This window comes from Rhamphochromis longiceps, linkage group LG23 (assembly GCF_057381845.1).
Source record: "Rhamphochromis longiceps isolate RC_006_pf linkage group LG23, R_longiceps_female_GT1.1, whole genome shotgun sequence".
Classification (NCBI taxonomy): domain Eukaryota; kingdom Metazoa; phylum Chordata; class Actinopteri; order Cichliformes; family Cichlidae; genus Rhamphochromis; species Rhamphochromis longiceps.
In genome coordinates this window covers 2,730,769-2,756,290 of record NC_140578.1, presented here as the reverse complement: position 1 = coordinate 2,756,290, position 25,522 = coordinate 2,730,769, and the positions used below count along the sequence as shown (strand labels likewise).

Genomic DNA, 25,522 nt, shown 5'->3' with positions numbered 1-25,522 from the left:
CATGAGGAGTAGTGTGTATCAGTTCAGTCCAGCTCCAGGTGCTATAAAAAACTATTATTAATTGCAGTTATATCTTTAATGACCTGGATTTCTTGTTACTGTGTAATATAGATGAAAATCTACCCCCAGTCTTAGACAGGCAAATAAAAAAGTGTACTAATGAATACAACACACCTGCCCCTGATGGAAGAAGTTCAATCTTCACAATGCAAAATATATTCTCCTACAAAGTCCTTCTCCAAGATGATCCTGGAAACAATAACTGCATCCAGCCTACAGTTCTATCAAACCACAATTATTGCTTAACTTCACAATAATTTAACTTTATTGGTCTCTGACCAGTTAATGAGCTCTAAAAGATATGACGCTTTAGGGGCATAGCAAATATTACCAGAGAGCAGGAGAACCAGAGATCTGAAGAGGTATAATGATGACTGCACAGATGACCAGATATCAAGGCAAACTGTCTTTAAAGAAAGGACCATACCATAAACTCCTCTGTATACCAAAGTAAGGAATTCTGCTCAACAGGTAAAGCTTGGCTGAAGCTGGGTTTGAAAACAGGACAGTGATCCTGACCACAGCAGCAAATCTACGACAGAATGTTTGAAAAAGTAAATGCATGAAACGCTGTGTTTATGCACAGGACTTAAGAAACCTGTGCATAAACAAAGGCCTTCCAACTTTAAACACTGTAAATTATATATAAGAAATGATTCCTCAGATAAAATGACTATGTTACTGCTGCTAAAGATGGTTCTACAAGTTCCTGAATGATAGGTTACGCTTAGTTTTTCACAGGTCTGCAGCAAATTCACTGAAAATGTTCTTTTTCACACAACTGTATATATACAAACCGAAATATTTAGAAGAGTAGGGTACAAAAATACATAAACATTATAAACTAGGAAGAACAGTTGTGCAAAGTCTGTGAACATAATGTGCAAAGTACACAGCTCAGTGTTATAGTAATATCACACTTTCAAACATTCTGTTCTCATTTCCAGGGGTACTGGTCCTGATGGGCTACAGCTCCTGGTACAGAGGAGTTTATGTCCATGGTGAAAGGTTCATCTCTAGTACTTCTTACCCACCACATGGTCCTGGCGTTGTACAGGTTTTGAATTGTAGGCAGAAGGCAACTAATGACAAGCAAGGTATGCAGAAGAGCATCTGTGAACACACAGCATGGTGAACCTTGAAGTGGATCGGCTACAGTAGTAGTTAAGAACAGAAAACCAAGACTCCAACTTCCATGGGCTCACCAAAATTAAATGCAAGTGTGTGCTGTATGTAGTTTTATGTGTTAGATGTAGTCTGCTATGACAAGGACAACTGTATTAAAGAGCAGCAGACTACTGAAATCCCAGGAAAGACAGGATCTGATTACAGAAAATACTGAATCTATACAACAAATACAGCAAGTCAAAGTAAATACTACATCTCATCTAGGTCAAGTAAGCAGAATTTTATTGGAGGAATAAACAACACTCCTATCACGCAGTGAGTAAAATTTCCATTTTAATATAACTTAGGAACTACAGTATGTACGACAGTAGTGATGCACACAGACTGTTTGACAGAGTCTTGAAAACCTATGGACAATTTAGAATCACCAGTTCACCTAACCCCACTAATTGCATGTTTTTGGACTGTGAGAGGAAGCAGGAGCTCCTGGACAGAACCCACACAAAGACTCTGAGAACATGCAGCTAACCACTGTGCATGCTGCCGTATTTAGCTACCAATTTGGTTCCTATTTAATTTTTATACTTTTTGTTTTTTGGTTTTGCTTTTAGGCCATTAAAGGACACCCAATCTACCTGTTTGTCCTCTCTTTAGCTGCATAATAAAAGTCCATCAAAAAGAAAAAGGTAAAAAAAAAGGATAGGGATGGGTATCATTTAGGTTTTATCCGATACCAGTACCAAACCGGTACTTTTGAAACGGTGCCGGTGCTTAAACAGTGCTCGAACCAGTGCTTAAAGAATGAAAAACACAAACTTTGTCCAAAAACCTCTCATGTTTAGCTGTTTCCCTCTTTTTCTTTGGTCATTTTAGCCTTTTTGGCCAGGGTGAAGGGAGTATCTGCCATCAAACAAGAAGACAGCCGCATGTAACTACGACGGTGTTTGCTAGTTCACCTTACATGCATTAATGTAATAACGTGGTTAGCCCACTCAATGTAAATTACACACGAACAACATTAAGCTACTCGCCCAGAGAAGAACGGCTGCTGCTGCATCATCATCCGTCATCATTTCTGCTACACTGGCAGGGCTAGGGGCCAGGACTCTCCTCTTCGGGTTCTTGGGGGATGTTGCTAACTCCAGGTCTGATAACAGGCACCACACCCGCAGTAGATGTGCTCGGTGTGAGGGCTTGCAGCAAGCTATCAAATACGGCGCATTTCTTGGCTTTAAAAAACCCCCGCTATGCGTCGCCAGGTGTTTCATCAGATTCGAGGTGTTACCTCCTTTGACAGTATCACAGTATCAGCTTAAAGCACTTGTTGCTGCTGAGTTTGCATCTTTTGCTGTGAAGTACAGCCAGACTTTGACTGCTTCGCCTTGGGCATTTTTAATCTGTAGCTCTGCTCTAAAAGAACGTACGTACCTGGGCCCGCCTACTACGATTGCAAAGGTAAAATGATTGGCTAGAATCCAAAGTGTATGACATCTCAGTAAAAAAAAAGCACCGGAATAAAGCGCCGAAATGTGCGCTGCTTTTCGGTCTGGTTACTACCGTTTATGTCAGAACTGGTACTCATCCCTAAAAAAGGACTGACATAAAAAAATGGACCAAAACCAAAGACTGTATGGAGACAATGACGTTGATGTAACTAACAAAAACAACTAAAGGAAATAATGCACTTATTATTAAAGAAAGCAGAGAAATTTCACTGGTGCGTAGTGAAATTCAGATCAAAATATGCAATCAACTATTAAACTTGTCATATTCTCTAAACTCTGAACTATATCAGAGTTTCTAATGACGTGGGGTTACGCAGATTTCATAATTCTTCGGTGTCAGAGTGAGCCCAAAGCGGTAGTCCATATCAGGCTTCACCCCGGCAGGCATGGAGAATGTGAAGTGCTGCATGAAGGAGGTGAAGAAGAGGAAAAGCTCCATCTTGGCCAGGCTCTCTCCAAGACACACCCGCTTACCTGAGACAAGACACTGACATTAGTCCTAGATTTCCTTTGGATGACTGTGCACAGATTAGTTACTGATTCAATAGAATTACTTAGGATCTCTTTTTGTCCTTCACCAGCCATCTCTTAAACAGCACATTTTACAGTGCATGTTTGGAGAGGCTGCTGAAAAATCTTGCACAGACATTAATAAAATATCTACAGAGTCGTTCCTTACCAAGAGAGAAAGGCAGAAAAGCTGCTCGTTTCACAAACTTGCACTCCTCATTCAGAAAGTGATTTGGATTGAAGGTGTGAGGCGTCTCCCACTCTTTCTTGTCAAACAGCACAGATGTCAAATTGGGAATTACTATAACTCCCTGGCAATTGGAATAATGGTAAATAAAACACACAAAATGAAATATGACATAAACCATGTTTGTCTTTTACTGAAAATTGGTTTGAGCAATGACCTTTGGGACTGTGTAGCCCCCCAGCTCGACATCTCTGTTGGTGACATGCGGCACGCCAAGAGGAGCTATGTTTCCAATCCTCTGGATCTCATGGATAACAGCATCAGTGTAAGGCAGGTTTGCACGGTCCTCCATTGAAGGCTGTCTGGACTCTCCAATCTCTCTGTCTATCTCAGCCTGTACCTTTTCTGTGCAAAAGACAAAAGAAAACAGTATTTCAGCAATGAAATTTACAGCGTAGTGCAACAGCGCTGATTATTAAAGAGATTTGTGCACCATTGCACAATACATTATACATCTAAAAAGCTGAGTATAACCTGGAAATAGTAAAGTTTACACTTAAATTATGACCAGAATGTTCCTTTAGTGCCACACATGTCCAGATTATTTAATAAAAACAGAGAGCTTTCCAGGCCTGGTCAATACTCTTACCCTGAATCTCAGGATATTTTGCCATGTAGAGGAAAGCCCAGCGCAGGGTGGTGGATGTGGTTTCAGATCCAGCCACAAAAAGATCCAAAACACAAATAACCAGATTTTCCTCATCAAAAGTGTTGTCGTCCTGCCCCTTATTCTGAAAATACATGCAAACACACATTTTAAAACATTGGAAATGATTTAAAAAAGTGCCTTTATTGGCAGTGTTACCTGAATTACATGGCAATTTATAATGGCAAATTAAGCCTAATCTCCTACCATTTGAATCTCACTGAGGTAACAATCAATGTAGTCACGTGTTTCTGAGGGATCCCAGGTCTTCTTGTGCTCATTTAGCTCTACTCGTATGAAATCCTTCACTTCATTCCACATCTGCCCGACACTCTGATGTGGACCTGGTAAACGTCTCATCAGTACAGGAAATGCATTGTAGAGCTACAAACGGAAACAGATTGGAACAATACATTCACGTTAGTGCAAATGCCATGCCTCAGTCTAAATAAACTACTGGAAAGTACAGCACCAGTCAAAAGTTTGGTTAATAATACAGAACCAGACTCAGGGAGGGGCAGCCAAAAAAGTGGACATATTATAAGAGTTTTATTAAGTCATATTTCCACTTTGTGATCCAAAGGTCCCAAAATTTTGTATGCTATACATTTTTCTTATGAATTGAATATTAACTGCAAACTCAAACTCAATCATTTTATAGGTTTCTGAATAAAATATATGTTTTTTCTTAAAGTTCTGATGGTGGAGAGACATGCTGGGAAAAAGATTACTTGTTCTTTCTAACCTTTTGTGGAAAATGTGTGCTAAGCTGTTAACTAAGTAACAATTTGGTTTTTGGCAACAGTGTTGCGGGATTTCTAATCATGCTTACCAAGCAAAATAAAACAGTGGTGGTCAAAAGAAAGAGGAAGAGACAAGACTCCAGGATGAATATAGCATCATGACTTTGGATTTGAGCATTGCTGTCAGTGATTTTGCTGAGTACAAAACCTAAAAGATAAAGTTCTGATTGGGGGAATCGTTTGTCTTTGTGTGTGTGTGTGTGTTTTTTTAAAGTGTTTTTCTTTATTGCTAGTGTAAAAATGTGTCCATCAATATAAAACCTCTATAGCTTCATCTATACAGTTTGGATATTCTCTCCTACTCTGCATGTCACTGCTCAGTGTTAATTTCCTGTTTGTTATCACCTCTTTTCTCGCCTAAAAGGTGACTATTTTTCTTTTACTGCGTCAGACACTTCAGTACGTATGCTTCTAGTAGTGAGGAGACTTAATATTAATAAACTTTACATACCTGTGTTGAAAAAGATCATTCACTGACATTTAAAAAAAACATTCCTGTAAGGAATAAATGGCAGAGCTGTGGCCCGTGAATTTAGGATGTGATCAGTATATTTAAATGCTGTACCTGTCCCCAAATGGAGCCTTCAATCTGGAATCCTTTATCAAACAGTTGCATCATTTTAATGAACTTCTCTTCACTGTACTCAAAGCGATGGCCAAACACCAGGGAGCAGATGATGTTGGAGACAGCATTGTTAAGGATGAGGTGTGGATCGAATGGCTTACCTCCAGAATAGAAGAGAAACTTTTATGTAAATTTATGTGAATCTGTTCATTCTAAAAGTCTTACCGTGAAATAAGCACGTACCTTTATAGCTTCTGATGTTTTTTGCACAATATGTAAATTCATCCAGGACCACAGATTCAAGTGACTTCTTGCCAAATCCAAACTGTCTAAGGGTCGAAAGTGCAAAGCGTCTCTGCTGCTTCCAGAGGTTTCCACTACTGGCAATGACACCTGATCAGAAAAAGAGCAGGGACAGCAAACTTCTCAACTATAAAAAAGAAGGTTGTGTTTTAGGACTATATAACCACTTCTCTATTCTTATCCCTAACTCCTTTCTTAAAGTTAAATTTGAAGCAACCAAACCGAGAGTCTTTGGGCAAACCAGAATAATACAACTGGTTCTGGGTAAGGCCAAAAACCTTAAAAGTTTAAACTATCAAACTTTGTATCTGTGTTGATCTTTAGTACCCTTACCTAGTCTGTGTGCTCTATCAATCTGTAAAGGAAGGTCCGGGCGGTCCGCCAGGCTGTCTCCCTGCGTCACTAGAGCTTCTTTCAGAATATCAAACCCGTTTAAAACCACCATCCGTTCCTGTCCCATCCGTAGACTGTACACATTTCCATATCTCTCTGCTAACTGGCAAAGGATTTATCAAAGAAGATACACACAAGGCTTGAGATGAAAATATGAGTTAATAAGTAAAATTTTAAGATTCACAGGTACCTGTGTCATACTCTCATGGGCCCTGTTCTGATCTATAGTGAATAGGTTGCCCATAATTGGAAGACCCCGGGGTCCTGGAGGATAGCCTGCTGGCCGACGATTCTTAATATAGTCTGCAGTGATGATGAAAACTGCAGCGAAGAGCAGCAGACTCTTGAGATCCCAGGAAACATAGGTTCCAATTACAGAAATGATTGAATCCATTCTGTAAATACAGTCACTGTACGTGGGTACGATTTCTCCTGTAAGACAGATGACTCAGTCTGAGAGTAGGCAACAAGTGCTATCACTGCAGTGAGGGCGAAGCTCAGTATTACTATCACTTGGTAAAGCAAATAAAGTTTACTCTGAACTCTGGCCTTATTTCATGGAGAAAAAAGGATGTGAAAAACATTTTTAATCTAGGTTGCTAAAATCAAGTATTGTTGCTCAACAGTAGAGAATCTTTTTGGCTTGAGGGTGGCTTGATTAGATTTAAGAAATAGCCAAACTTTAATACTTCAGTTCTTATTTTTACCACTTTAAAACTGCTATCTTTGGGGCAACACTAACATACACAGAAAAAAAAATGCTCATTGGAATCTTGAAAATGAGTTTGTAGTTTTGCCATTTGACAGAGTGGAAGATGTGAGATTTTTAAAGCCTTGCATGATCATAAAACGACATGTTTTCACAACCAACCATGGTCAAATCTGCGTTTCTTCAAGGCTGACTTTTAAATGTACCAAAACTAAAATCCTGTTTCCATTCCATGAGAACTTTGCTTGGTTTGTATTTGCCATTAAGCTTTCATTTCAGAAGAGTTCTGGGAAAGCCAGTGGTGTTCTTCTCACCTTATTTAACAAACTAACTCTATTTCATATTGTTGAAACAGGAAAGCAACTCAGATGACCCATTTGAAGCAAAAAACTCTAAAGGGAACAAAGGAAGAACAAAGTACTCAAAAAAGGGCTTTAAGAACGTGGCCAAATTCATAATGTAGTACCACTTCCTAACACACGATGGTAGTATAGAGTGTAACAATTTTTAAGTCGTCGTGCATTAAAAATTTGGCTCATGTTTCAAATGAATGAATTGCATTATCTGTTATATGGGTTTAAAAACAAATAAGTGGCTTTGTAAGGTGCACCTTGCGTTCACATCTTAAAACTGATAAAACTCGGATATCCTACCCTCGGGGGAAGTAGATGATTAACTTCAAAATAAAACATATGTCATTTAAATAAATACTTGGAACTTTCAATGTAAAACGTCTGTGAGTCGAGGCGAAACTTTGGCATGTTTGCGTATCGAGCAAAAAAAAGGATTCCAAGTTCTGTTCCAAGTTCAGGCAATGATCGAAGAGCAGTTTGATTTTGAAAGTTAAGCAACCGGAAGTGTTTGCCTTCGTTAGCTTATTAGCTCGTATGACCTGGTGTGTCCTCCAATATCTGAGATTTGACAGCTAGCTGATTCAAGGATAAGACCAGATCATGGTTTTCGAGGAGAAAAGGATCACGAACGGAGAACCAGAGGTTCTTAGTATTTGTTACAGATACGATTTCGTAAGCTAGTGACGTTTGACGTTCAGCTTATAGGCTAATACACCGAGGCTAACTACGATGCATCCTTAGTTGACATTAGCATTAGCCAATGTGACCAGGAGATATTTTATTTTGTATTCTTATGATCACAGTTATAATGAGAAGTATCAATCATTAATCATTTACCATTGTGGAATCTGATGACAGTATAATCTTTGTTTTATATCTATGGTAATCTGAGTAAAGATTAATGTATGCAGGTTATCATCATTGTAATCAAGTCTCAAATGGTATCCACAGCATTGTATTCACCGTCCATAACTGGAGGGTCCAGCAGGACCTTGTTCTAATTCATTTGCAGGCCTACATCAGAACATGCACATAGAGAGTTATGTAAACACGCACGTTTACCCTTATTTACACAGGGAGGTCATGTCAGGACATTCTCTAGTTGGACACACAGGCTCACAGAACTGCACAACATGACATGTCACACACTTGATTTTCTCTAAAGTATCATCTGATGTTTGTATAAGGAGAACTTTGGACTATGGGGAGACTGTTATCATTTCCAGTAAGGTCTAACTGTGTGATGTCATCATGGGTTTATATGAGGATGGGGAACGGTCCACTCTTTGGAGATCTGTGGCTGTACGCTTGTCTTCCCATGCTTCTGTCTTAGAAGCATGTAATAAAATCACTATTTTTGTCACCTACACGGACTCGGCTGTTCTTCCTTCTTACCCAAACTGAACCAGACGTAACAACTTGGTGCCGAAACTCCGGTTGGGGGAGAGGGGAGCTTGCAGCTATCGTGTGGGTGACAAACAGGGGCGAAGGCCAGCAGCCTATCTGAGTGCCGCCAGGCGACATAAAAAAGGTGAGTGCCGCCTGTTGATTTTTATCCAAAGGCGCTATATTGGAAGTTAAAACTAAATTTAATTAAATAATATTCACTCAGTATAGGCTTCTGGCGTTGGTCCATAGTGATCTTGAGTAATTAGTTTTAAAATAGGGCATAGTAGTCTGACTAAATTCATTGCTGTTTATTTTGGGGGTGAATTTTGAGTTAAGAAGTTATGTGTTTAAGTTAATACGGTTTAAGGTGTGTGGAAACAAATAAATACGGTTTAAGAGGTTTAAATGTGGGTTGACTGGGAATGCCAGCCAGTCAATCGGTAGTGTAGGGATAATTTGGTTTTGATTGGGTAGCAAAAACGCGGTTTTGGGCTTCAGATAATTAAACGGGGGGGCTGAGAGCTCACCGTGAGGCTTTTAACACAAGTAAATTTGTTTAGGACTGAGAAGCTAGGCTCTCTAAGAATGCAGTTCGTTCAGCAGGTGGCGCTGACACCTGATCGCGGACGCGTGGTTAGGTTCTAGCCCGGTTTGGCCTCCCGCTGGGGACTTGGGACTCCCGGTTAATTGGCCAGGTAATCTATGAGTGATTGCCTTCTACTGCATTTTTTGATCGACAGGTCTGGGACCGGCCGGGACCACATAACGTCGTTGGTCTGAGAGTTTTAAGTAAAGCTGAAGGCGTGGGTTTGGTACCAGCGCCGGACGTGGAGCTCCTTTCCAGCTGCGGGAAACGGTTATAAATTAAGTAGAATTTAGTAATTTGACCGTTTTTCAAGGCGGCGTACTTGAAACGGTAATTGATCAGCAAGAGCCGGGCTCTGGGCTGAAAGATGCTTTTAAATTAGTCAAAAATTTAGGAACACCAGCAGAGAAATAGAGAAGTGAGATAAAGTTGTTCTGGCATATGGTGTTTTCTTAGGAATTCGAGCGCTATCGGGAGGGCGTTCCCGAGGTGTGTATTGACCAGCAAGGCTAGGCCTGGGCTATAGGTGCTTTTAAATTAGTCAAAAAGTTAGGTGTAACCTCTTCTGGCATATGACGTCTATACGGGCCCGTGTGTATATTGTATATAAATTAGAGTGTGTGTGTGTGTAGGTGTGTCTGTGAGAGAAAGACAAGGTGGGGGCCGAGTGCTGTGTGTGTGTGACTTTCTGCATGACAGAAGAGGAGAAGTAGGTCAGTTGATTTTCTGTGAAATGATAATAGTCAAGAAAAAGGGAAAACAATAAAGTGTGGAAGTGTGAGTGAGATATTGTCTCTGACTGGGGAAGCAGTGAGAGTAGAGGTCACCTTATTCCCCTGCTGGACACAAGAGAGAACAGGATTTGGAGTGTTGTGGAGGAAAATGATTAGTAATAACATCAAGCAGTTTTTGTGTTTGCAGTCAAGAACATATGAAATTTTTACTTGTGGGGTTTAAAGTTAGTAAAGAGTTAAATCAACCCTCCTCAAGAGTTCAATAATTTAGGCAGTTATGTTTATACGAATACTAAATGTATGTTTAGTGTCCTCATACAGGTGTTTTTTCTTAACCTGGAAACCTGAGTACGGAAGCAGAAGACAGGCCAAGCTTTGGCTAAAAATTCACGGCTGGACACCAGAGTTGTCCCCACCCCTCCCGGAAAAAAAGAGAGAATGTAGTTTTAGGCAGGTTTTTCTCGCTGAACTGCTCTGGGTGCTGTGTCCCTGAATCTCACCAGTGGTAACCTCTGGCGTGGTCATGGAAAAAAGGAAAAGATGTTCCTGGTAAATGACTGAAACAAATAAAACCACACACAACCAGAGAAAGGTATGAGAAGTGTGAGGAACAGACACATGTGCGTGTTAGAGAAATGCCTCAGTTGAGAAAAAGTTAAATTAACCCATACACTGCATTTCGTTGCCCTGTACCTGTGCATGTGCAATGACAATAAAGTTGAATTCTATTCTATTCTATTCTATTCTATATACAGACGCACCCATACATGCAATGAAGAAACAGCTTACATACATGTGCACGTACATGCAAGATTAAAGTAGCGACACTTAACATACACCTGTTTTTAAATGATATAGTTTATACATTACTGACAAATAAACTCTCTGGGTTGCAAGACAACAACTTAACGTCAAAAGACAAAGACACTGGTCTGATGATTAAGTGAGGATACGACAAATTTAGTGGTTAAAAGGGTCGAATTGGGACATGTTTTGTTGATTGTTTGAGACAAAGGACTACTGAATGGTAGAAAATTCCTTTTTAGGTTTCTAAACAGGATCTTAAGAATTTTAACACGTACCTGTGTTGTCCTGTCAACTTGGGGGGTTATGAGTTGATTATATGGTGAGAAAAAAAAAAAAAAAAAAAAAAAAGGGGGGAAGGGAGATCTCGTTGTTTCTCCCCTCTCGGGATAACACAGCCAACACAGCACAGCCAACACAACATCATTTTCCTGTTCGCCTGTTTTGTTTTGTTTTTGTTTTTTCTGAAAGCCGAAGCTGACCTGGACTCCTACCCTCCCCTCTACCATCGTTGCCCTCTCCGCGACCATCTTTGACCCTTTGACCCCTGAAGGCCACAGCAGCTGGACTCACAACAACAACTTGAGGATGTCAACAGTGCTGCAAAAAAGCGATCTCATGCAGCAGAGACGGAGAGCACTAAACCTAAAGCCCGTTTCACTACACGGGGGAAATTCCCAGACTGCGTCAGCTGACAGAGCTGTGACGAGACGCGCATTAAGCCCGGAGGAAAAGGGAGGGTGAGCAAAAGAATGCTGACCTCTGAGAAGAGCCGAACAGCAGAGCTGCAGAAGGCCGTGGAGCAAAGTAAGGACAACATAAACAGACTCTGATCTGACATGGAAGGAAAAGACTCTGAGGTTTTTGCCTTCAGTAAGAGCTCAAGGCATCAGAGCAGAAATTGAGCATGGCTCCGGAGGAGCTGGCTGCTAATTGAACTCATCAGTCAGACGTGGAGTTTCACGTACAGGACTTGTAATCAGGCGGAAGCTTGCTGGAGCAGGAGGTCGTCAGACTTGACGCAAAGTTCCAACAGCAGGAGTAAACCCTGAAAGAGCTACAGAAGCAAAAGGGTCAAGTTACAAGGAGAGGATGCAGGCAGCTGCAACAACGGATGCAAACAGACCCAAAGAGGAGGGCAGGACCTCAGGGCATGCTTCAGGCCGCTGGTTTACCCAAACAACAGAACAGGAAGGTGATGAACACAAACACACCCCAACACACAAAAAGAGAAACACACACATGAACACTTATGCACTCGTTGAGTGAGTGAAAACTGATACATACCCATGCACCAAAATCAAAATGTTGATTTAATTCACTAAGAAGTGACACACAATGCTCCAGCTGCTGCAATGAAGAATGCTTTATTAACAAAGGCTCAATGCTGCACACGACAAAGTCAAATACAGAATTTGCTATAATAATAAGCCCAGAGGGCATTTGTGTGGTCTGGGGAGCAGAGTCCGGAGCGGTTTGGTTATGAAAACGATGCCTGTGCGAGATATCTGGGGCTTAAGGCCTCGACTCAATTGTTTACTGTACACCAAAAAGAAAAGAAAACAGCCTGAGCAGTGATGCAGAGTGAAAACGATGAATTAACAGTGTGAGTCTTATTTCAGAGCGCCACATCATTGTGATGGAGATTTAATAAAAGGAGGAACACACGGACAAAGAAGAAGAGAAAGGGGGGGCAGCCCTTGAGCACGATTGCCTGAGGTATTAAAGTTCTGTACTAAATTCTGGTTTCCAGTGTGAGAAAAGTCACGCAGTGCCAGTAGTAGAGCTAGGTTGAGTGATGATTCTAAATTACTGTAAGTAAATCATCGTACACCCGTTCAAGTTTCATGATAACGGGGATCTAGACTTTGTTGAACTCTAGGCAATTTGAACAGGTAAAATTTGAGTGACCAAGTAGCAGTTGAATAAAAGTCATTGAATAAGTGTTGAAATAAACTGGCAGAATTAAGAGAATTAAAACATATCAAGAGCTCAAATGACTCAATATGGAAACGGTTCAATTTTGTTTCACGAACGCAAAACATATAGGTTTAGGAATATGAAAAGGTTGAGGTGGTGTTGATTTGACTCTGTGTAGGTTTAGGTGGGTATTTTTATTGATGGGAGGAATATTCAGTGACAAGTCCTAAGACCCGGGCGTCTGCATTTTGTTTTTGTTATCTTTTATTTTATTTTGTTTTATATTTTGAACAGTGCACTGATTTTTGTTTGTGAATCTTTTCTTTAAGCAGATCTGCACATCGGAAATTACAAGCATTACACGTCGGCGAGAAAATTGTTGCAAGTGAGTTTCTCCGCATTAGAATTGGCTCTGGAGGAAACCACTTATGGGGACAATTAGAAAATGAGAGTCCCTGACCAAAAAAAAAAAAGGATTCAGCGAGGTAATCCGATCTCAAGTTCTTCTTTTTCTTTTTGAAATGACGTCATTTTGCTGAGGGCGGAAATCTAAATGCGGCGATGGTTTCCGCTATCAGCAAAGAAAGAAATGGATGAATGGATGAATGGATGAAAGACTGGAAATAAAAACAAACGGACTGACTGGTAAAAGATGACAAGACTAGACCATGACTCAAGGTTAACCACCTCCACATAGATAGGATAAAAGGGTGGATGAATTTATGTGTGTTTCTTTTTACAGGAGTAGAAGGATGACAAAATATTCGAGGATGAGTGAACCTGTAAATGCCATTTTTGTGTCTTGTGTTGTTTACAGAGGTAACTGCGCAGCGTTACCATTTACATTTTCTTCCCTACAGGGTTACAGTTTTTAATGTTCTTCTATTACAGGATTTCTGGGCAGATGTGTGAAGAAACGGTGTTTATGGGTTAGGAGTTGGTGATGCTATTACACTGTATTCTGGTGAGAGTGTTGGGGGAGACACACCCTGTCTTGAAAACTGTGATTCTTTTACAGGAAATGTTTTTATAGCATCTATGGGATGTGGATGGCTGACTACGGTCAATATGCTGCTAATGTTTGCTTTGCTTTGGTGAGAAGGGTGCAGTAGAAAACAGACAAGTGACATGAAAACAAGTAATAATAACAAATAACAAATTTGGGGACAGTTTAACCTAGAGCCCACTAACTGGCCATTAGGGAGCTCTTGGTAGGGATACACAAGTGGAGTAACATTGCCCAAAGGGTGAATAAAACAAATTGTGGCAATAATAGTGATTTAATGATCAGAGAAATCCTGAACATGATACTTGTCTGTTGTGCTGAATCTTTTATTACTCTTATGATTTGCAGGTGGTTGTAAATAAGCTGTTTGCTTTAACAGGTTTGCTTTTTAGCTGAATTGCAAAATACAACTAGAACGATTAATTGAGACTAATCGCAACTAACCTGAAACTGAGGAGGTTCTATATAAGGAAGAACTAAAACAGGTATAAAGTGCATTTGATCTTTAATTGCAGGTTGTTGCTCATTATTGAAGTGTGCTCATAAAGGCAAAAGCTATATAGGGGGTCTATGATTTGGTCTGTGTTTTAATAATTTAGGTATGGCAAAATTAAAGGTTTTTAGACAATTTAGGGGACCAGTGAGAAGCATAATTAGATGATCAGAAACTGAGTACTACACTTAAGTTAGAATTGAGAACGCCCAATTTGTTTGAGGTCTGTTGTTCATTTTCATACACACATTGCAAATGTGCTTATAAGGAGCTGGCACTTAGTCTGTGAAGGTCAAAAGCTTCATCCGACAACGGATCGGATTGATATATTGGAGCTATTGACTTCACGTGCAGAGGGTTAAGTGCATGCACGCTTACACACATAAGCATGGCATAGGATTGGAATAAACAAAGTCAACAACATTAGGTTAGGAGAGCCAGCGCAGGAGATGTGTTGGCGTTCTGTCTCTTGCAGAGAAGGGAACAGACACCAGACGGGGACACGGAGATATGGGGACCCTCCACAGCAACGGGGGTCAAGTGTCATGGCCTTGGAGCTCCTTGAGAAGATGGATCCCATAACCACAGCGATAACCAGGAAGGGGTTGGCGAAAACTAGGAACACCAGAGACCAACGAGGTTCGAGAGGCTTTTGGCAAAAAGGGGGACACGGCGGTGACAACGGACATCAAACACACAGATCTTTGTTTGAAAGTGGGGCAGAATAATCCCTAGATCTGTGTAACGACTGAAGGGTGGTCTACCCCGGAAGTCGAAGAAAGAAGAATCCGAGGGCGTTTCTTCACTCCAAGAGGAGGTGGTAAAGGGGCCTGAAGCGTGACAGGCTGAAACTCGAGTCTGAAGCTAAAAGAACAGCTGGGTTGTGGGAAAATTGGAAAACAACGGAGGTGTTGGGGTTGATAAGTGTCATAACGTGTTTGTTTGGTTTGGAGACAAATCCTGGTGTGAGTTGGGCTGGCAAGCCAGCCCAAAGAGGAGGAATGTGACCAGGAGATATTTTATTTTGTATTCTTATGATCACAGTTATAATGAGAAGTATCAATCATTAATCATTTACCATTGTGGAATCTGATGACAGTATAATCTTTGTTTTATATCTATGGTAATCTGAGTAAAGATTAATGTATGCAGGTTATCATCATTGTAATCAAGTCTCAAATGGTATCCACAGCATTGTGCGCTGCTTTTCGGTCTGGTTACTACCGTTTATGTCAGAACTGGTACTCATCCCTAAAAAAGGACTGACATAAAAAAATGGACCAAAACCAAAGACTGTATGGAGACAATGACGTTGATGTAACTAACAAAAACAACTAAAGGAAATAATGCACTTATTATTAAAGAAAGCAGAGAAATTTCACTGGTGCGTAGTGAAATTCAGATCAAAATATGCAATCAACTATTAAACTTGTCATATTCTCTAAACTCTGAACTATATCAGAGTTTCTAATGACGTGGGGTTACGCAGATTTCATAATTCTTCGGTGTCAGAGTGAGCCCAAAGCGGTAGTCCATATCAGGCTTCACCCCGGCAGGCATGGAGAATGTGAAGTGCTGCATGAAGGAGGTGAAGAAGAGGAAAAGCTCCATCTTGGCCAGGCTCTCTCCAAGACACACCCGCTTACCTGAGACAAGACACTGACATTAGTCCTAGATTTCCTTTGGATGACTGTGCACAGATTAGTTACTGATTCAATAGAATTACTTAGGATCTCTTTTTGTCCTTCACCAGCCATCTCTTAAACAGCACATTTTACAGTGCATGTTTGGAGAGGCTGCTGAAAAATCTTGCACAGACATTAATAAAATATCTACAGAGTCGTTCCTTACCAAGAGAGAAAGGCAGAAAAGCTGCTCGTTTCACAAACTTGCACTCCTCATTCAGAAAGTGATTTGGATTGAAGGTGTGAGGCGTCTCCCACTCTTTCTTGTCAAACAGCACAGATGTCAAATTGGGAATTACTATAACTCCCTGGCAATTGGAATAATGGTAAATAAAACACACAAAATGAAATATGACATAAACCATGTTTGTCTTTTACTGAAAATTGGTTTGAGCAATGACCTTTGGGACTGTGTAGCCCCCCAGCTCGACATCTCTGTTGGTGACATGCGGCACGCCAAGAGGAGCTATGTTTCCAATCCTCTGGATCTCATGGATAACAGCATCAGTGTAAGGCAGGTTTGCACGGTCCTCCATTGAAGGCTGTCTGGACTCTCCAATCTCTCTGTCTATCTCAGCCTGTACCTTTTCTGTGCAAAAGACAAAAGAAAACAGTATTTCAGCAATGAAATTTACAGCGTAGTGCAACAGCGCTGATTATTAAAGAGATTTGTGCACCATTGCACAATACATTATACATCTAAAAAGCTGAGTATAACCTGGAAATAGTAAAGTTTACACTTAAATTATGACCAGAATGTTCCTTTAGTGCCACACATGTCCAGATTATTTAATAAAAACAGAGAGCTTTCCAGGCCTGGTCAATACTCTTACCCTGAATCTCAGGATATTTTGCCATGTAGAGGAAAGCCCAGCGCAGGGTGGTGGATGTGGTTTCAGATCCAGCCACAAAAAGATCCAAAACACAAATAACCAGATTTTCCTCATCAAAAGTGTTGTCGTCCTGCCCCTTATTCTGAAAATACATGCAAACACACATTTTAAAACATTGGAAATGATTTAAAAAAGTGCCTTTATTGGCAGTGTTACCTGAATTACATGGCAATTTATAATGGCAAATTAAGCCTAATCTCCTACCATTTGAATCTCACTGAGGTAACAATCAATGTAGTCACGTGTTTCTGAGGGATCCCAGGTCTTCTTGTGCTCATTTAGCTCTACTCGTATGAAATCCTTCACTTCATTCCACATCTGCCCGACACTCTGATGTGGACCTGGTAAACGTCTCATCAGTACAGGAAATGCATTGTAGAGCTACAAACGGAAACAGATTGGAACAATACATTCACGTTAGTGCAAATGCCATGCCTCAGTCTAAATAAACTACTGGAAAGTACAACACCAGTCAAAAGTTTGGTTAATAATACAGAACCAGACTCAGGGAGGGGCAGCCAAAAAAGTGGACATATTATAAGAGTTTTATTAAGTCATATTTCCACTTTGTGATCCAAAGGTCCCAAAATTTTGTATGCTATACATTTTTCTTATGAATTGAATATTAACTGCAAACTCAAACTCAATCATTTTATAGGTTTCTGAATAAAATACATGTTTTTTCTTAAAGTTCTGATGGTGGAGAGACATGCTGGGAAAAAGATTACTTGTTCTTTCTAACCTTTTGTGGAAAATGTGTGCTAAGCTGTTAACTAAGTAACAATTTGGTTTTTGGCAACAGTGTTGCGGGATTTCTAATCATGCTTACCAAGCAAAATAAAACAGTGGTGGTCAAAAGAAAGAGGAAGAGACAAGACTCCAGGATGAATATAGCATCATGACTTTGGATTTGAGCATTGCTGTCAGTGATTTTGCTGAGTACAAAACCTAAAAGATAAAGTTCTGATTGGGGGAATCGTTTGTCTTTGTGTGTGTGTGTGTGTTTTTTTAAAGTGTTTTTCTTTATTGCTAGTGTAAAAATGTGTCCATCAATATAAAACCTCTATAGCTTCATCTATACAGTTTGGATATTCTCTCCTACTCTGCATGTCACTGCTCAGTGTTAATTTCCTGTTTGTTATCACCTCTTTTCTCGCCTAAAAGGTGACTATTTTTCTTTTACTGCGTCAGACACTTCAGTACGTATGCTTCTAGTAGTGAGGAGACTTAATATTAATAAACTTTACATACCTGTGTTGAAAAAGATCATTCACTGACATTTAAAAAAAACATTCCTGTAAGGAATAAATGGCAGAGCTGTGGCCCGTGAATTTAGGATGTGATCAGTATATTTAAATGCTGTACCTGTCCCCAAATGGAGCCTTCAATCTGGAATCCTTTATCAAACAGTTGCATCATTTTAATGAACTTCTCTTCACTGTACTCAAAGCGATGGCCAAACACCAGGGAGCAGATGATGTTGGAGACAGCATTGTTAAGGATGAGGTGTGGATCGAATGGCTTACCTCCAGAATAGAAGAGAAACTTTTATGTAAATTTATGTGAATCTGTTCATTCTAAAAGTCTTACCGTGAAATAAGCACGTACCTTTATAGCTTCTGATGTTTTTTGCACAATATGTAAATTCATCCAGGACCACAGATTCAAGTGACTTCTTGCCAAATCCAAACTGTCTAAGGGTCGAAAGTGCAAAGCGTCTCTGCTGCTTCCAGAGGTTTCCACTACTGGCAATGACACCTGATCAGAAAAAGAGCAGGGACAGCAAACTTCTCAACTATAAAAAAGAAGGTTGTGTTTTAGGACTATATAACCACTTCTCTATTCTTATCCCTAACTCCTTTCTTAAAGTTAAATTTGAAGCAACCAAACCGAGAGTCTTTGGGCAAACCAGAATAATACAACTGGTTCTGGGTAAGGCCAAAAACCTTAAAAGTTTAAACTATCAAACTTTGTATCTGTGTTGATCTTTAGTACCCTTACCTAGTCTGTGTGCTCTATCAATCTGTAAAGGAAGGTCCGGGCGGTCCGCCAGGCTGTCTCCCTGCGTCACTAGAGCTTCTTTCAGAATATCAAACCCGTTTAAAACCACCATCCGTTCCTGTCCCATCCGTAGACTGTACACATTTCCATATCTCTCTGCTAACTGGCAAAGGATTTATCAAAGAAGATACACACAAGGCTTGAGATGAAAATATGAGTTAATAAGTAAAATTTTAAGATTCACAGGTACCTGTGTCATACTCTCATGGGCCCTGTTCTGATCTATAGTGAATAGGTTGCCCATAATTGGAAGACCCCGGGGTCCTGGAGGATAGCCTGCTGGCCGACGATTCTTAATATAGTCTGCAGTGATGATGAAAACTGCAGCGAAGAGCAGCAGACTCTTGAGATCCCAGGAAACATAGGTTCCAATTACAGAAATGATTGAATCCATTCTGTAAATACAGTCACTGTACGTGGGTACGATTTCTCCTGTAAGACAGATGACTCAGTCTGAGAGTAGGCAACAAGTGCTATCACTGCAGTGAGGGCGAAGCTCAGTATTACTATCACTTGGTAAAGCAAATAAAGTTTACTCTGAACTCTGGCCTCATTTCATGGAGAAAAAAGGATGTGAAAAACATTTTTAATCTAGGTTGCTAAAATCAAGTATTGTTGCTCAACAGTAGAGAATCTTTTTGGCTTGAGGGTGGCTTGATTAGATTTAAGAAATAGCCAAACTTTAATACTTCAGTTCTTATTTTTACCACTTTAAAACTGCTATCTTTGGGGCAACACTAACATACACAGAAAAAAAAATGCTCATTGGAATCTTGAAAATGAGTTTGTAGTTTTGCCATTTGACAGAGTGGAAGATGTGAGATTTTTAAAGCCTTGCATGATCATAAAACGACATGTTTTCACAACCAACCATGGTCAAATCTGCGTTTCTTCAAGGCTGACTTTTAAATGTACCAAAACTAAAATCCTGTTTCCATTCCATGAGAACTTTGCTTGGTTTGTATTTGCCATTAAGCTTTCATTTCAGAAGAGTTCTGGGAAAGCCAGTGGTGTTCTTCTCACCTTATTTAACAAACTAACTCTATTTCATATTGTTGAAACAGGAAAGCAACTCAGATGACCCATTTGAAGCAAAAAACTCTAAAGGGAACAAAGGAAGAACAAAGTACTCAAAAAAGGGCTTTAAGAACGTGGCCAAATTCATAATGTAGTACCACTTCCTAACACACGATGGTAGTATAGAGTGTAACAATTTTTAAGTCGTCGTGCATTAAAAATTTGGCTCATGTTTCAAATGAATGAATTGCATTATCTGTTATATGGGTTTAAAAACAAATAAGTGGCTTTGTAATGTGCACCTTGCGTTCACATCTTAAAACTGATAAAACTCGGATATCCTACCCTCGGGGGAAGTAGATGATTAACTTCAAAATAAAACATATGTCATTTAAATAAATACTTGGAACTTTCAATGTAAAACGTCTGTGAGTCGAGGCGAAACTTTGGCATGTTTGCGTATCGAGCAAAAAAAAGGATTCCAAGTTCTGTTCCAAGTTCAGGCAATGATCGAAGAGCAGTTTGATTTTGAAAGTTAAGCAACCGGAAGTGTTTGCCTTCGTTAGCTTATTAGCTCGTATGACCTGGTGTGTCCTCCAATATCTGAGATTTGACAGCTAGCTGATTCAAGGATAAGACCAGATCATGGTTTTCGAGGAGAAAAGGATCACGAACGGAGAACCAGAGGTTCTTAGTATTTGTTACAGATACGATTTCGTAAGCTAGTGACGTTTGACGTTCAGCTTATAGGCTAATACACCGAGGCTAACTACGATGCATCCTTAGTTGACATTAGCATTAGCCAACCTCTCTATACATCTCTGTTCAGAATAAGATTAAAGGTTAATTAACGCAGTAGAATCAAGTCGCAGTCAGTGATAATAATGACGGACTAACTGGTGAAGATGAATCGATACAAAAGCAATTGATAACAATTTCTCGAGGGTGGTAGTTTATTGGTGTTATTAATTTGGTCTTGTGTATTTCAGGAGGAGGAAGAAGAGGAAGAGATGGTGGTATGTTAATTAAATAACCTTAACAGAATCAAAGTATGTTAATATATCCCATTATGACTGATGGTTTTATTTTGGTCTTTACTGAACAAAACCAATTTAAAAAAACAAAAAGTGATAATTTACTTTGTCATTTGATATTTGAAAAAAATGTGTGGCAGTTTTCCCGTATATAAAAAGAAAACAAAAACAAACCACCCACTTCATGGATTTTTTTTTCTTTCCAAATGGACTTTCCTTTTTTCCTCAGCTATATGGCATTGCACTCATTTGGACACTGACACTGGCATATGTGTCTCTTATTGAAAGCCAGTTGCTTTGAGTGTTAAACTTTCTCCTTCAGGATCCTATTGAATCACTGCGGCAGAAGTGTGCGGAGACAGAACACTGCATTCACACCTGGGAACGTCTGGAGCAATGTGAGACCAGAGTTGGCTCCCGGTCTTCAACGGAGGAGGACTGTACCGAGGAGCTGTTTGACTTCCTACATGCTCGAGACCACTGTGTAAGTGTGCCGTTAGGCAGCTGTACCAGACAGAAAGACTAAAAAAAAAACACTGACAAAAGAGCAGGTGTTCTCAGTCCCTCGTTTCTTTATGTTTTGTTTTCAAAGAGTCGATGTCAAGTGGCTTTATTGTCACGTCAACCATGTGCTGTGGTACAGTACACAGTGAAGTGAGACAGCATTCCTCCAAGACCATGGTGCTATGTATAACATATAACAGACAATCAACAGAGGACTACATAAAGTGCAAGTGTACAAAAATTGCAAAATAAAGAAAACAAAACAAAAACGGTGCAATAGAAAAGTGCAACAATGACAGTGGGTTGTGCTAAAAGACTGAGCATTTTACAAACAGTAACTTAAAAAAGGCATGTGTGTATGAGATTTTGCAGATAAGTGCTTGATATAGAGTGTGTGTGTGTGTGTGTGTGTGTGTGTGTGTGTGTGTTCTGTTTTCGGTTTTATTTGTCATATGCAAGTTAGCACAGGGTCAACATTGCAATGAAATGTGTTTGATGAGCAGCAGTCACTCAGTAGCATGATACAGTAGGAGAAAATATAATAAAATAATAAAAAAAATAGTAAGGAGCAAAATATTAGAGAGACATGGTAAAAGAGAAAAGATGACTAAATATATATGTATCTATAAATATATGTACACTAGTGATTAAATAAGAAAATCTTGAAAAGAAATATGACGGGAGGGCAGATGGGATATTGCACAGGAATGAGCAGCAGAAAATTACAGTATTGCACTTTTAAATATAAATATCAATAACAATAAAGTGAAGTGACCAGTGCAGTTTAAACAGAGTACTTGTGAAGCTGCAGGGTAGCTTCTGAGTGCTGTGTTGTGTGTTTAAGTGTTGTGGTTGATGTGTCGTATGGCTTGGTAAAAACTGTTTTTAAGTCTGGTGTGTGTGTGTGTGTGTGTGTGTGTGTGTGTGTGTGTGTGTGTGTGTGTGTGTGTGTGTGTCAGTCCAGTCACTGAGTGTTCAGGAGTCTGAAAAATCAAAGTGAGGGTGTCAGAATCTTTCAAGTGATTTTGAGCAGTAGTTCTCAAAGCCCTTTCAGTAAGTATTGGGAGTTATTAAAAGTTACTTAAAGAAATTATAGAAAACCTTGCCTAACAGAGTTCAGGCTGTGTTGAATAATAAAGGTGGGCATACCTAAGTTTGACTTTGAAGTTTGTTAGAATTGTAAAAACTGTTCTTTTATCATAATAAATGCTAATAGCTGCTTAGGCTGTCTTATTATTTAATAGAAAATAAATAACAACCCCCAAAGTTGTTGTTACTTTAAGAATGCTCTTGGAGGAATTTTTAAATCTTTAGACAGTGTTTCCACCTCCACTGTCTGTCTCAAGAACTGCTGTTCTCCAGTTTCAAGTTGATCTATAACCAATTGTAGTTGATTGAGCAATCTGGATTGTGATAATAAACTAAACTAATAAATAGACCTGGCCTTCGGTTTTATGACTGAGCTCCATGTTTTGCTCTGTATGAGTGCAAACCTGAAAGTGAGTGGTATTATGATGTGTAAAATAGGACTGCTTTTACTCTTGAAGACATTTTTGATCTCCTGAAGGCTTAGATAAATGTGACTGAAGGGAGATTTTTATCAGAAATCATAGAGATAATCATCATTACATTTTTACTCAACATTTGCAAGCAAAGCTGCAGTCCCTCATACATGAAGTTAACTTTAGCTTACCATGGCAATATGACACACCTTTATCTGGCAGTTGCCAACATAAGAGCAACATATACAAGAAACTATCCATTTGTATGGCCTACATGTAAGAGCAGTAACTTAAGTGATATGAAATGTCTGTGTTGTTTGTTTGCACTGATGAATTATTTGTTGTATGTCTTCTCTACAGGTGGCACATAAATTGTTCCATTCTGTCAAATGAAGCTCTCAGTAACTGACCACTGGCTAATGGCTTTCTTCACATATTGTATCGTGAGAAGAACTTGGAGTAAAATACATCCATTTGTGGATCTACTGTATGTTGTAACTTGAAGTGTATACATTATCTGCTTATGTAAAAAAGTATTTAACATGTCTGAGTCAACATTTCATTAAAGATGATGACTTAAACATCTTACCATCTGCCCCATGGTGATTTTTTTTTTTTTTAAATATATATTTTTTTACAATATGATAAAATCTCTGCTTTTCTACAGTCACTGGTAAATACTTGCTGAAATGTTCTTTCAGCAAGCCAGCTCCGCCAACAAGTCAACTACTGATATCCCAACTATGATGGCCACATCAGTTCTGTTTTACACAAACAGTGGTGCCGCTGTTCTGACAAAACGTCCTACTTTGGCAAAACGTCCTGCTGTAAGTAGTTTATGCACATTTCTGCTGTCAGTAGGTATGACGGTTTGCCACTGAACTTTGCCCATCAGAGTATGCTTGTAGCTTATAATTATAAAGCCAGGACGGGTTGCCACTAAATTTTAGCCGTTAAAGTATGCTTGTAGGTCACATTCACAAAGGTAGGATGGTTTGCCACTTAATTTTACGTTAGTAGCTTATATTTGCATAGGTATGACGGTTCGCCACTGAATTTCGTGTTGTGCGCATGCGTAGAAACAACGGGTAGGATTGTTTGTCAGGTAGGATGGATTCTCAGAACACCGCCGCAGCTCCATGCCATTCATACCACTTTTGAGAGCACAAGTACTTGCTGCTGTATTCTCCACCAGTTAGACAAAATCAAGGAGAAGTCAACCCCAGAAGCAAAGAAATCACTTTTTTTTTTTTTTTTCTCTTCTCCAGGTCTCTTTTTTTTTTTCCTTTTTTTTCAAACTATTGCAGTAACTTTATCTGCATTGCCTTTGAATGTCTGAGCTTCTGTATTGTTATATCATCAAAATCCTGGTAAAAAATGTAATGAATCTACAGTACAGTAAAGGTTAATGATTAAACCTTCACTTAAAAAGCATCTCTAGACCCAGCAGTCTTAGCTAATTATAGGCCAATCTCCAACCTTCCTTTATATCAAACATCCTTGAAAGAGTAGTTGTCAAACAGCTAACAGATCATCTGCAGAGGAATGGTTTATTGGAAGAGTTTCAGTCAGGTTTCAGAGCTCATCACAGCACAGAAACAGCTTTAGTGAAGGTTACAAATGATCTTCTTATGGCCTCTGACAGTGGACTCATCTCTGTGCTTGTCCTGCTAGACCTCAGTGCAGCGTTTGATACTGTTGACTATAATCGATTAGAGCGATTAGAACATGCTGTAGGTATTACAGGTACTGCACTGCAGTGGTTTGTATCATATCTAATAGACTCCAGTTTGTGCATGTAAATGGAGAGTCCTCTTCACACACTGAGGTTAATTATGGAGTTCCACAGGGTTCAGTGCTAGGACCAATTCTGTTTACATTATACATGCTTCCCTTAGGCAGCATCATTAGAAGACATAGCATACATTTACACTGCTATGCAGATGACACCCAGCTCTATCTGTCCATGAAGCCAGATAACACACACCAATGAGTTAAACTGCAGGAATGTCTTAAAGACATAAAGACCTGCATGGCTGCTAACTTTCTGCTTCTTAATTCAGATCAAACTGAGGTTGTTGTACTCGGCCATGAAAATCTTAGAAATATGGTATCTAAGCAGATTCTTACTCTGGATGGCATTACCTTGGCCTCCAGTAACACTGTGAGGAACCTTGGAGTCATTTTTGACCAGGACATGTCCTTCAACGCACATATTAAACAAATATGTAAGACTGCGTTCTTCCATTTGCGCAACATCTCTAAAGTTAGAAATATCCTGTCTCAGAGTGACGCTGAAAAACTAGTTCATGCATTTATTACTTCCAGGCTGGACGACTGTAATTCATTATTATCAGGATGTCCAAAAAACTCACTGAAAAGCCTTCAGCTGATCCAAAATGCTGCAGCAAGAGTCCTGACAGGGACTAGAAAGAGAGCAGATTTCTCCTGTTTTGGCTTCCTGTTAAATCCAGAATTCAAAATCCTGCTCCTCACATACAAGGTCTTAAATAATCAGGCCCCATCTTATCTTAATGACCTTGTAGTACCATATCACCCTATTAGAGCACTTTGCTCTCACGCTGCAGGCCTACTTGTTGTTCCTAGAGTATTTAAAAGTAGAATGGGAGGCAGAGCCTTCAGTTTTCAGGCCCCTCTTCTGTGGAACCAGC

At 39.7% G+C, this 25,522-nt stretch overlaps 3 protein-coding genes across 3 annotated transcripts; 1 reads left to right on the top strand and 2 right to left on the bottom strand.

Moving 5' to 3' along the window:
• Nucleotides 1–1,096: 1,096 nt before the first annotated feature.
• Nucleotides 1,097–6,679, bottom strand: LOC146640968 (cytochrome P450 2J6-like). The gene is made up of 9 exons (XM_085397259.1): nucleotides 6,351–6,679; nucleotides 6,101–6,263; nucleotides 5,708–5,857; nucleotides 5,465–5,625; nucleotides 4,304–4,480; nucleotides 4,040–4,181; nucleotides 3,608–3,795; nucleotides 3,373–3,514; nucleotides 1,097–3,167 (listed from the first exon to the last, which is right to left on the bottom strand). The coding sequence occupies exons 1-9, from the start codon at nucleotides 6,552–6,554 to the stop codon at nucleotides 2,989–2,991; spliced, it is 1,506 nt and encodes a 501-aa protein (XP_085253385.1). The 5' UTR covers nucleotides 6,555–6,679; the 3' UTR covers nucleotides 1,097–2,988.
• An 8,677-nt stretch (nucleotides 6,680–15,356) lies between these two features.
• LOC146640967 (cytochrome P450 2J6-like) lies at nucleotides 15,357–19,303 on the bottom strand. The gene is made up of 9 exons (XM_085397258.1): nucleotides 18,984–19,303; nucleotides 18,734–18,896; nucleotides 18,341–18,490; nucleotides 18,098–18,258; nucleotides 16,937–17,113; nucleotides 16,673–16,814; nucleotides 16,241–16,428; nucleotides 16,006–16,147; nucleotides 15,357–15,800 (listed from the first exon to the last, which is right to left on the bottom strand). Exons 1-9 carry the CDS (start codon nucleotides 19,185–19,187, stop codon nucleotides 15,622–15,624), a joined length of 1,506 nt encoding a protein of 501 aa, XP_085253384.1. The 5' UTR covers nucleotides 19,188–19,303; the 3' UTR covers nucleotides 15,357–15,621.
• A 1,028-nt stretch (nucleotides 19,304–20,331) lies between these two features.
• uqcrh (ubiquinol-cytochrome c reductase hinge protein) lies at nucleotides 20,332–23,438 on the top strand. Its single transcript, XM_085397260.1, has 4 exons — nucleotides 20,332–20,497; nucleotides 20,800–20,826; nucleotides 21,167–21,328; nucleotides 23,211–23,438. Exons 1-4 carry the CDS (start codon nucleotides 20,456–20,458, stop codon nucleotides 23,241–23,243), a joined length of 264 nt encoding a protein of 87 aa, XP_085253386.1. The 5' UTR covers nucleotides 20,332–20,455; the 3' UTR covers nucleotides 23,244–23,438.
• Nucleotides 23,439–25,522: the final 2,084 nt, after the last annotated feature.

Excerpts from the sequence above, each read along its gene's own strand:
- LOC146640968 (XM_085397259.1), bottom strand. The coding sequence starts at position 6,554 with ATGGATTCAATCATTTCTGTAATTGGAACCTATGTTTCCTGGGATCTC. Across the intron at positions 5,626-5,707 it reads AAACATCAGAAGCTATAAAG|GTAAGCCATTCGATCCACAC; the intron begins GTACGTGCTTAT and ends TCTATTCTGGAG. Across the intron at positions 4,182-4,303 it reads ACCTCAGTGAGATTCAAATG|AATAAGGGGCAGGACGACAA; the intron begins GTAGGAGATTAG and ends ATGTATTTTCAG.
- uqcrh (XM_085397260.1), top strand. The coding sequence starts at position 20,456 with ATGGTTTTCGAGGAGAAAAGGATCACGAACGGAGAACCAGAG. Across the intron at positions 20,498-20,799 it reads TCACGAACGGAGAACCAGAG|GAGGAGGAAGAAGAGGAAGA; the intron begins GTTCTTAGTATT and ends TGTGTATTTCAG. Across the intron at positions 21,329-23,210 it reads TACATGCTCGAGACCACTGT|GTGGCACATAAATTGTTCCA; the intron begins GTAAGTGTGCCG and ends TCTTCTCTACAG.
- LOC146640967 (XM_085397258.1), bottom strand. The coding sequence starts at position 19,187 with ATGGATTCAATCATTTCTGTAATTGGAACCTATGTTTCCTGGGATCTC. Across the intron at positions 18,491-18,733 it reads TGATAGAGCACACAGACTAG|GTGTCATTGCCAGTAGTGGA; the intron begins GTAAGGGTACTA and ends TTTTCTGATCAG. Across the intron at positions 18,259-18,340 it reads AAACATCAGAAGCTATAAAG|GTAAGCCATTCGATCCACAC; the intron begins GTACGTGCTTAT and ends TCTATTCTGGAG.